The 12,012-nt window shown below is 35.4% G+C and overlaps 1 protein-coding gene across 16 annotated transcripts in view; it reads right to left on the bottom strand.

Moving 5' to 3' along the window:
- Positions 1-12,012, bottom strand: part of LOC145284430 (lachesin-like) — a 1,332,212-nt gene that overhangs the window by 166,249 nt on the left and 1,153,951 nt on the right. For all 16 annotated transcript variants that reach the window (XM_080133226.1, XM_080133240.1, XM_080133228.1 and 13 more), the window contains one exon: positions 837-986. In XM_080133226.1, the coding sequence (XP_079989352.1) occupies positions 837-986 (150 nt within the window). The remainder of the gene's footprint in view (positions 1-836; positions 987-12,012) is intronic.

Below are 12,012 nucleotides of genomic sequence, written 5' to 3'. Positions count from 1 at the left end.
TCAAAGAAGGTGCGAGATTACATCAGCTGATGTGAACTATCAAGATGAGAATGGTAGTTTCAATAATCCAATCGACCAATCCGCATCTCAAAGTTTTCAAAACAATGACGTCACATTGCATTATGCATTATTTATGGCAGAGGTTTTCATTTCAAGAAAGAAAAGGAAATATGCCAACAAAATCTAATTTGTGATTCCAAAACGTTGGATTAGAATTCTGTGATTGTTCAATTGTTGATTTCCAAAAAAAATTAAGAGTTTTTACTTGAGATTATTTGCAAGACGAGATAACAAAATTAATCGATCATAGTCAAAGACAAATCAAAAGCTCCCTTTCCAGATGTAGATGAGGATGCCATTCATTTCTCTGAACTGTTCCACTTACCCGTGATCCTCACCTGATTATACTGGGTGTCAAAGAAGGTATGAAGTACTATTTTTCGCGTCTTTGGTATGATTTGATTGAGGATTGAACCCTGATCTCTTGGTCCATAAGCAAACACCAGCAATAATATAAATCAGACCAATGATATGGAGTATGCATCTTACAAACAGGGCAACAAATAATGTGTGTGTTACAAAGAATGTTAAAAAATTGTGAACACTAATGAAATTAATGAATCGCGGAGAAAGAGATGTGAGGAGAAAAGGCATAGAACGATGTAGAGTGGAACCCCAGTGCCAAACTAAGAGAGGACCAAAAAACGTGCATTAAAAGTGGAAGACAATGGTAACCAGAATCTGTGTTCGAACTTGTTGAAAGGTTTTGAGAGCGTCACAATCCAGCTTTGTTGAATAAGCGTTTCGTCATTTGTACAACGATAAAACATACTCACGTTCTTTCGGTAACTTTCCATTTATGGACTTTCGGTACCATGTTACGTTTGGATGTGGGATTCCAGATACATTACATACCAATTCCACCGTATCGCCTTCCTTTGCTGTCTTATCTCGGCTCGACATTGCGGCATGTAATGTCGGTTGAACTGAAATTACAACAAAAACGTTACATTTATTGTATGAAAACTAAATCGTGTATTGGAAATTGTATGTATAACGCTACACGCCGTCACGTATGATGGCATGTATGGACGGGGGCAAAAATGAAAGGAGTCTTACAATAAAGACGAAACGTTGATGGACGTGTAACTTGGTTTGTTTGCTTTTAATCTCTCTATCTCGGAATACTATTCTGAATAATATATGTGTATATATATACGTATGTATAAAATAAAGTTGTAATACTGTTTTTATTTTTTGTTAACAATATACGTCACATATGACATAATTTATTATGTTACATATGACGTCATAGCAGATTACGTCATATATGATATGGCTGGTGACGTTATATACGGTGCAAATTGTTTCAACCTAGCCATGCCGGGTATATACAACTAGTATACATATATATGTACAGAGAGAGTAATAAATAATAGCACTACACATCTAAAAGAAGACTTATTTAGAGGATCATACAATTCATATAATAATCCACATGGACTTGAAAACCGAATATATATAACAAATAAATGACAAAAGTCTATATTTCAAATTTTCAAGATGTTGACCCCCTTACCGTTTATTCCTTTAAGTTCACATGCCTAATTCTTGACAGCACCTGTTTTGTAGCGCGAAATTATTCATGTAATTATTTTTTCAATTATTGAATTTATTTTGCAATTAACTTATCAGAAAAAAAAAAACGCTTATCAATTTTAAAAGAAAATGGAAGCATATGAGCATGATTATAAAATCTGAAAATTGGAAGAGAAGTTGCAACTACCTTTTTTCATTTTATTGCGCCATCTTTGAATTTATTATATCAATAAAAGGTGAAATATAATCAAATAAACAGATTTATATATATATATATATATATATATATATATTCAGGTCTTTACCAGCTCTAATAATTTGACCTAAAATATATGCTGTTTTATTTAAAGAAGAGCTGATCCTGTTTGCATTCTGCCCCAAAGAGATGAGAGATATTCTGAAAAATCCGCAGAATCAAGAGTTAATCTAACAATGGTTCTAGAAAGATGTTGCAGTAAAAATGAAAACAAAAACGGTTTATAAGTTTTGGTGCTTGTACAAATTGGCGATATTTTGCACCAACGCATTTCAGGTGAAAATATTACATACACTTATGCCAAAATCAAATCTGACAAGAAAGGAAAGAAAAATAATTGATTCTTTAATCAGAAAGAAAGCTAAGAATTTGTGAATCAAACTTCTTTGGGGAAAATTTAGCCAATTCCAAAAAGAATATTTGGTGCTTGTTTAAATTTCGATCTTTTCAAAAGATTATGGAAAATGATCCTCTAAAAAAATAAAATAATAAAACAATATTAAATTCATCATATTTTAATGTGAAAGAGTTGTGCGACTAATTCTGTATAACAAACCGACTTACTTTCATTTTAATAAAGGATTCGCTATTTTTGAACACAAAATATCAGAACATATTTTCTGTTGATGATTTATTAAAAATGCATCTAACATCTACGCAATCGTTTTTCGTAATTTTTAGAATTTATACTCATTTTCACATGACATGTGAGTGTATAATAATGTTTTCACCCGAGATGCGTTAACTTAAAACATCACTAATTTGCAAAAGCACTCGATATTTTTAGTTCAATGTCAACATTCTGTTACTAGCTTTGGATTTATAGATAGTCAACCCTGTAACCATTGCTGGGGAACAAATAATGTGTAACTGTAACTATTGCTTTCTTCAACCATCTTGTATAATTCTTGTTGTTTTCTTTTTAACACATCCTCAATACAATACTTTAAAACCGTACTATTTAGATTCTTCGGACTACTGTTTTCATCTTGAGTATCATTTTCACGTTTCGACCGATGTAACCTCCGACCTTCTTCAGGTGTATCTGAAAATGACACTCAAGATAAGAAAAGTACCGTGAAGAATCCAAATAATATGAATAAACAATTCTCATCTAAAAAAATTCAGAAACGTAAGCATTAATGTTTCTGAATTTTTTACATGAGGATTGATAATATGAATTATTTGGATTGTGCGTACGGCTGTTCTCATGTTGATTGTTATTTTCTCAACGTTTCTGCCAAAATAACCTTCGACCTTCTTTCAGGTGTATTTTGGTAACGTCTTTTACTGGTGAATGGTAGAAAAATTTGCCTTTTTTTAAACCACAGTCGTTAGAATTAAAAATTATGAAATGAAAAGTTTTGGGGGTTACATCAACCGAAACATGTGGGGAAAATACCAAAGATGACAACAGTAGTCTGAACAATCGAAATAATAAAATGCTTCTATTTTCATCTCAACCTTGAAATTATCAAAATAATATCAAACGAGACGTATTTACTCTGACCTACATTCATTACAACCGTATTTACTCTTCTGCTTTTTTCTGATGACTCCAAGGCAATAACTCGCAACTTTGTGGAAATCAAGTAGCAAGACGAATGCTGTTACAAGTTCAACTAAGTAGCAGTACATCTTAGGAGAGCACAAAGGGCAAAACGTGAACTTAACCATGATGAATCGACTCGAACTCAGGTTGAGTTTTAATTGTTTCAGTGATAGAATGGGATTACAAGTGGCAAGCGTCTGGTGACACTTTTTTCGACAAAATAAAAGCATCAAGGATGAGAGTTTGCTTGCCCCCACGACAAGTTCGTATAGAAACGTTGTTTTAATTTGAATAAAGTAAAATACACATCAAGTGCGCTTTAAGCCAAATCACAACGTAATATTAGGAAAATACTCATCCTTGACGTTATTCTCGCGTTGCTTATGCACAGTTCAAACATTTCAAAATACAACCGCTAGATACAACGCGCGGCTCTTTACAAACAGACTTCTTTCTCCAACGTTACAAGAAAATCAATGCCTGATGCCTCATTAGGAACCACTTTTCCTCACTGCCGTCGCCAGAATTCGACATGTACATATCTGTACCGTTGCAAGAACAAACAAACAAAAATAAACAGGAAAGAAATCAAAATCTAACTCAGTATTTTTTAAAAGTGCAAATGAAATGCATTTATTTGGCGTTCCTCCAAACCAACGCACTTTAGTATCTTGTAAAAGTTCTTTCATAAACACATGTGCTTTTTAAAAGTCTTTCTCCTCACCACTTAGTGCTGGCCGTCAGCTAGTGCGTTCTCTCTCTCTCTCGACCTTACACGTCTGTCACTTATTTCTCTCTTCGACCACATGGTACATTTTTCTCTCCTTTTCTTGTGATGTAAGTTCGCGCACACTTGCTAATTTTAATACATACTTTAACGACTGCTACTGCAAATATTTTCGATAGCCAGCTATCCTTTGGCTGCTGCTAGTTTTCTCATACGTTCCCGTACATATTCTCACCAATGTCAAAGATTTGGTCGCTTAATGCAATTGCACATATATTACGTTGCTTGTGTAGATTGGCCATCTTTTAAATCAACACATTCTAGGTGTGAACATCATTACCTACATTCGTGTCGTGTCGAAATTGGTATAAATTTAAAAAATTACGAAAAATGATATAATAGACAAATAAATACAAGAAAAATAACCCTTAACTTTAATTGACTTAAATTAAGAACCCGCCATTTTAAAACAAAAAAAATCTCAGAACGAGATTACAGATGATTTTTTTTTCTTAAAAATACATTTAATACATCTACTAGATTATTTTTCATAATTAGAATTTATCCTAATTTACTAATTTCGACAGGACACGCAAGTACATAATGTTTAAAAGATCACAAATCTACGAAAGCAGCCAAATTCCACTATTTCCAACGTCTTATAATCTTCATCCACAAAAACATGTTTATTTGACAAAATCACCATCAGCTGTTAATTCAAAACAAAAAGGATTTGAAAGCAAAACCTGCGTTTTCTGTTACATAAGTGTAGGCTTATAAGCGTATATAATACATATTTTATTTATAAATTTAAACAAAGCTTATACACGGAAAACACAACTTTAACTTTCATATCACACGTGCCAAGAATCATCTTCCAGATATTAGAACATATCAGCACTGAAGAACAACACGCGGGTTCTTTGCTAACTGTATTTTTGCATTAACCACTATGGCAAGGAATAAAAAAAGAAAAATATATAAAATTTGATGATGGCGTATCTCATCGAAATATTAATTTTAAACAAATGAATATTCATTTATTTTACATAATATTGCGTTGTAATTTGGCTTATAAACGTATACCATACGTATTTCATTTTAAAAAGGATTTAATCATGCTGAAGTGATGTCTGTTGCCATGCAAATATCTTTGGATGCTGGTGGCTAGTGTTTTATCTGAGCCCTTCTTTTTAGCTACCGCTTGACAGACCAAACCACATATAGTGTCTCCTAGAGACAGATTTAATAAAAAAAGAAATGGGATAATTCTTGGCATTTTTTTTTTTTAGATAAATCATTTGGTATTTTTATTGATTATTTTTATGACGAAGACACAAGCATAAGTGAAAAGAATGGCAAGAATAAAACATTGTGGCCGTCTTGGGGTGATGCCATTTCTTAATCCAATATCCTTGACCCTCTTCACCTGAAACTCTGCTCCCTCCCCTCCCTCAGGGAAAACATTCTTGACAAACTTCAATATCTGTTCAGATTTCAGTGATAAGCAAAATTGATTCATATCCAACATATTAGCTATATTGGTTTTTGATATATGTTTATTATAGACATAAACTGAATTGGCGGAAACACTTTTTATAATGCTTATATTATTAATAATAATAATAAGAAGAAGAACACGGCATAACCACATTGACACACTGGTTCCCATTAGATCACCAAAGTTAAGCAACGTTGAGCCTGGTCAGTACTAAATAGGTGACCATTTGGGAATTCCAAGTGCTGCATGTGCTCTCTGCTTATCTCGGCATTGCTTCTTGTGCTGGACTTCTCTTTGCCACTAGACTCGAGCAGCGCCAATTTAGGAGAGGTGTAGTTGGTGATTGCACAATCCTATCCTCACAATTACATGCACAGCTACCTTTACAGAAGGTATCCATTGTCTTTCGAGACTGAACGCGGGGCATCGAACAATAATAATAATAGAACTGCAAGAAATCTTATTAACTGTAACCTCCCACAAAAAAGACACCAAACTTGGTTGATACCACACAAAATTGTTGTGAAAGAATAGAAAGAAGGGAGAGCACTAGCCAGACCTCAACTGGAAGCGTGTGGAAACTACTGGGATTTTGGGGTGGCTTATTGCTACCTAAATTTCTATGAAAACTAATAGTCGTTGCCAGTGAGAAATTAATGGTAAGACGTTGTTGGCATAATTGATCATTAAGTATTTTGTATAAGTTTATTGCAATTATTAGTTCAGCGCATGTCAGCATGTAAAAATGTGAAAATGATGCAAATGATTAATAAATGGCTAGTAGGAATCAAAGTTTGATCTCATCTTTCTGAATTTTGGGAATGAAGACTTATTATTTGGATTCTCATGCTGAGTGTTATTTTCACAACGTTTCTGTGGATGTAACTTCAGACCTTCTTTGGGTGTATCTACTAATACTGTGAAATCTACAAGAAATTTCCAATGGAACTCTTTATTTAATCAACAGAGTAGCATACTCTCATTCCATCAGCCGTAACTGGGTAAAATCCTAAGCAATTTTCAATTGTATATTAAGTGCAACCCACATTGACGATTGAACCTTTAACTTCCAGAAGAGTGTCACATTACAACTGAATTTTATCAAGTACTTTATTTACTTAGCCAGGAGTCCTTGCGATGTGGAAATAACATTCAAGATGAGAACAGTAGTCTGAAGAATCTAAATCACCTGGGATTGAATGAGATACATGCAAACATATACTAGCAGAATACCCGACATTGCTCGGGATTGAATGTGATAGGTGGAATTATACACTAGCAGAATACCCTGCATCACTCAGGATTGAATGAGATAGGTGCAAATATACACTAGACAAATACCCAACTTTGCTTGGAATTGAATAAGTAACGTAAAAGTTACCTAATCACCATCCATGTGAATGCATTTGTATAATTATTTGGAAAACCTGCTGAGTTATGTTCAAGAAATGATATCATTTCACTTAGAAAGATGGTATCGGTAATCAGGAGGGAAAGAATACAGTAATGTGGAATTTTTTTGTGAAGCAAGGGTTGCCTAATCACTAAAGATCTCAACATATTTGTTTATGAAACCTGCTGAGTAATCTTCCGAAAATGACATCTTTTTCAAAAACATTTTGGTGTCGGTAGTGGGAAATGAAAATGAAACAATAATGTGAAATTTGATAATGAAGCAAAGGTTGTCTAATCACTAACTGTGTCAATGTTTTTATGCATTAATTTGAAAATCCTGCTGAGACATCTTCCAAAAATGTAATAATTTTTCTTACAATTATAGTGCCGATAGTGAGGGAGGAAACCCACTAATGTTGAAATTTATGGTGAAGTAATGGTTGCCTACTCATTAACCAAGACAATGTATTTATGTATTAATTTGGAAATCCTAATGATCCATCTTCTAAAAATTGTTTCAGTTTTCTTAAAATTATAGTAGCTTTGGTGGGAAGAGAAATTATTTAACATATGTTGTACAATACCTATCGAGAGTATGTGAAATTGTTTCATGTATGCATTTAAATTACCCGTCTGAGAATAGGTTAAATTATTTTAAATATGTGCTGTACATTACCCGTCCTCGCAAAGGTAAAATTTTTTCATATACATGCTGTAAATTACCTATCCTTGGTAAGATACAACTATTTCATATGTGTAATACCCGCCCTAAGTTAGGTAAATTATTCTTTTACTCGAAATAGCAAATGATACATAGACATCAAAAATTCCTCTATCCTAAGAATAATAAATATGTTCAAAATCAACTTCAATTTTCTTAATGTTTATATGATGATCCCGAGCACGCTGGATAGTCCTGCTAGTTTTATAAGTGAGATAATTTAAAAGTTAAGCAACATAATTTTATATATGAGATAATTTAAAAGTTAAGCAACTAATCTAAGCTGCTCTCCTTCAACAATTACAAGAAGCCTCTCCAACCAACGATATCCATAACAAGGTCCTGGATATGACCTTAAACTTTATCCAATGGTGAGGCTCCAGCTTGTGGGCTTTGGGGAGTGTGGAACCACCCCTTAATTGCCATTGCTCCCAGGTCCAATCTGACTCGGTGTGGTAGTATCTGTTAGGGCCCCAACTATGGGTTAAATAGAAACTGACTCGAAAAAAAAAATAAAATAAAATAAAAAAAATAAAAATAAAATATATTCTATTAAACACTTGCTTCCAAATCCCTGGATTCGGCATTAAATGACCTGAAAAGTGTTGATATGCCGTAAAACAAAAACAACCAACAAACCATGACAGATAACTCTCTACTTGAGAATTCTTCCTTCAAACTCCTCGGCTTAACATTAACGGGAAATAGGAACTGAAACAAATACATTGAGGACATTGCAAAAGCTGCTGCAAGGAAAGTGGGCTCCCTCTATTATGCTAGAAAACTGCTCACACATGAGAGCATCCTGTATCTCTAAGGTCACCATTTGACCATGCATGGACTATTGGTGCCACATCTGGGCTGAGGCTTTTACCACTAGTCTCTCCCTTTTGGATAGGGTCTAGAAAAGTGTCTGCAATCCAATAGGTCCCACTTTGTGTACAAATTTCCAACACTTGTCTCATCGCTGTAATGTTGTATCCCTGTGCCTGCTTTACAAGTATTTTAATGGAATGTGCTCTAATAAACTCATTGCATTTGTACCCACTCGACATACATATCCCGACAAACTTGCTTAGCAACAAAATCATACCCCTTCACTGTTGATGTCCCTAAATGTCAAAGTATTCTATTTTAATAGCTTCTTCCCTAGAACGGCTAGATTCTGGAATTCTCTTCCTGCTACCTGCTTCTACAACTGTACTGATATGCAGAAGTTCGAATGAATTGTAAACGAGCATCTTAATCTTTTATAGGCATGGTCCCAATCAGTAGCCGCTTTACGTCCAAGCTTTGTTTTGGGTGAAGATGAGTAAACAAAAAAAAATCATTTGAGAGAAATAGCGACAAGTAAATAAGTGAGAATACACTGAAACCACCAGAAAACGCATTGAATCGCATAAATTATGAACTTCTGATTTCTGGAAAATATGCAACAATGTAGTAAATAATAGAGGATCAACAATTCCCCCATTATCCAACAACCATGTGGTTCTTTGCATAGCAACTGAAAAGGCTAGCATGCTTGCCAGTCGGTTAGTCTCAAACTCTACACGGAACCCAGTAAACCATTCCCTCCTTGCTTTTCCTTTGCGGACAGAAACCACATTAGATGATCTGAAAATCACTCCTCAATGCATGATATAAAAAACCTAGACACCTCAAAAGAATGTAGACCTGATCTCATCCCGGCTGTACTATTCAAAAAATTGTCTGCTGAGGTTGCTCAAGTTCTCTCCAAACTCTTCAACAAATTCTTTAACGAATCTTGTTTTCCTGACTGCTGGAAAACTGCTTCTATGATGCTAGTTTACAAGAATTCTGGCAAAAGAACTGACCCATTAAATTATTGCCTCATTAGCCCTCTCCCTCTTTTCACCAAAATATTTGTGTCCATAACAGCTGCTAAACTTTTGTCTGACCAACAATATGGATTTAGACAAGCCTATTCTACTGCAGATATCTTAACTCTAAACGTAATAACATGTACTAAATAAAACAGAGAAAGTGTTTGTTTTTTTTTGGGGGGGGGGGTGTTTTTTACATAGGCATCACCACTTGTCAAGGCCAAGAGGCCACTCGAGGATAAGGGTTAAAGAATGTACAGTAGAAATTGGACAATAAAGTAATCGTTAGTAATGGAGATTCAGTAAATTTGTTAACTTATATGGAACGGCTCATCAAAAACTTGTTTATGTTAGACTTGAAGACAACCATATTGTAGTCAGCTGGAAAGCAGAAAAACGGAAGACAATTCCATAGGCGTGCAGTTCTAAGAAAGAAGCTTTGCTCATGGAATCTACGCTTAGGTTTAGGCACAGATAAAGAGTGGGGGGAACTAGTGTTAGTGTTTTCTACTAGACGGGTGTTTCTTGTGAAAGTGTGGTGAGGGGGGACCATAGAATGGAGCTCAGCCGAGCACCTGCCATGAAAATAACGATAAAGCAGAGACAAACTCGCAACATCTCTTTTGTGAGAAAGAGGTTGCAGGGAAGAGAAAAGGACATCCCCCACAAGGCTACGAAGTCTATTTTGAACTCTATCAAGGCAGGATAAGTCCTTTCTAGCAGCTCCTGCCCAGATGTGGCAACAGTACTCCATCTTTGGACGTACCTAGCTCTTATATAGATAGAGAATTGCATCAGCAGTGAGATATCTACTGGATCGATAGAAGGATCCGACCATTTTTCCAGCGGCCTTGGCAACGGATTTAATGTATGTGTTCCATTTAAGATCAGGAGTAAAGATCAAGCCCAGAAGCTTGTCAAAACATGGCGCCTCCCCAAGACGAGAGCCATTCATTTCAATTGACGCCAGATGGGGATCAGAGCGTTGATGATGTAAAGATAAAGGCTTGGTTTTAGATGCATTAAAAGTAACAAGCCACCTCTTTCTCCATTGTACCACTTGCTCAAGATTAGAGGAGAGAGAATCAGAGAAAACTTGGTCGTTTACGGTTTTAGATGTGCTGCCATGGATAGTAGTGTCATCAGCATAGATGTCTATGAATGATGTAAGGATGTGATTTGGAAGATCATTAATATAGATCAAGAAGAGAGTTGGGCCCAGGATGGACCCCTGAGGGATTCCAGCATTAATACTAAGAGCTTCTGATTTCTGCCCATCAACCACTACTCTTATGAACCTATCAAAGAAAAATGATTTAATAATTGAGGTAGGGCAGTAGTCTTAGATATATCTAAGGCTTATGACAAGGTTTGGCACGATGGTCTTCTCAGAAAAATCAGATCATATGGTATTACTGGACGAATACTTAACATAATTAAATTCTTCTTAAATAAAAAAAAATCCAGGGTGTCCTTAATCTACGTACATAAAAAATATATGATATAAATGCGCTGTACCTTAGGGGACAATTTTTGAACCTTTATTCGTGATATTCATAAATGACCTCCCTGATAAAATTGTCTCTGCTATGAGTATATTTGCTGATGACACCACGCTCTATAACAGGCTCAAGGAGAAAACAAATGAACACATATTTAAAGCATCGAGGGCATTGCCATGGTTGCTGTGAGGAAGGTGGGCTCTATCATGCTAGAAAGTTACTTATGCCTAAAAGTATCCTGTACCTCTACAAGATCACCATTCGCCCATGTATTGAGTACTGTAGTAACATTTGGGCGGACGCGTCTACTACTAGTCTCTCAGTCCTGGACAGGGGTCAAAAGAGAGTTGCCAACATAATAGGTCCCGAACTGTCAGCTACACTTCAGCCTCTCTCCCATCGACGAAATGTTGCATCTCTCTTTACAAGTATTTTAATGTTATGTGCTCCGACGAACTACAAGCCCTTACACTCCACGACGTAAATTACCCCCCAACAAACCTGATAAGCAGCAAAATTTCACCCTTACAGAGATCTACAGATGCCAGAAGGCCTTCTACTTTAACAGTTTCTTCCCCAGAACTGCTAGACTTTAGACTTCTCTTCTGGGTCCCCAACTGTACTAACATGCAGAAGTCCAATTGTAATGTAAAAGGGAATCTTGTCGCTCAACTCCCTATATAGTATCACTGCAATTACGTCCTAGATAGTAGCCCCTTAGATAAAAGTAGCACCGTGCCTTGTTTGGGGTGAATATGCAATAAAAAAAAAAAAAGAAAGATTTCTCAAGTTCGACAGAAAGCTTCCAGCGTTTGACAAAATAAACCTGAAGAAGTTAAGTTACATTGACCGAAACGTTGTGAAAATAACTGCTGTAACGAAATGTCAAATAATGTTCAGTCAGGATTTAAT

Source organism: Euprymna scolopes, chromosome 9 (genome assembly GCF_053919585.1).
Source record: "Euprymna scolopes isolate OS-2025 chromosome 9, ASM5391958v1, whole genome shotgun sequence".
NCBI classification, from domain to species: Eukaryota; Metazoa; Mollusca; class Cephalopoda; order Sepiida; family Sepiolidae; genus Euprymna; species Euprymna scolopes.
The sequence above is the reverse complement of the archived record's forward strand: the minus strand, read 5'-3'. Positions and strand labels throughout refer to the sequence as shown.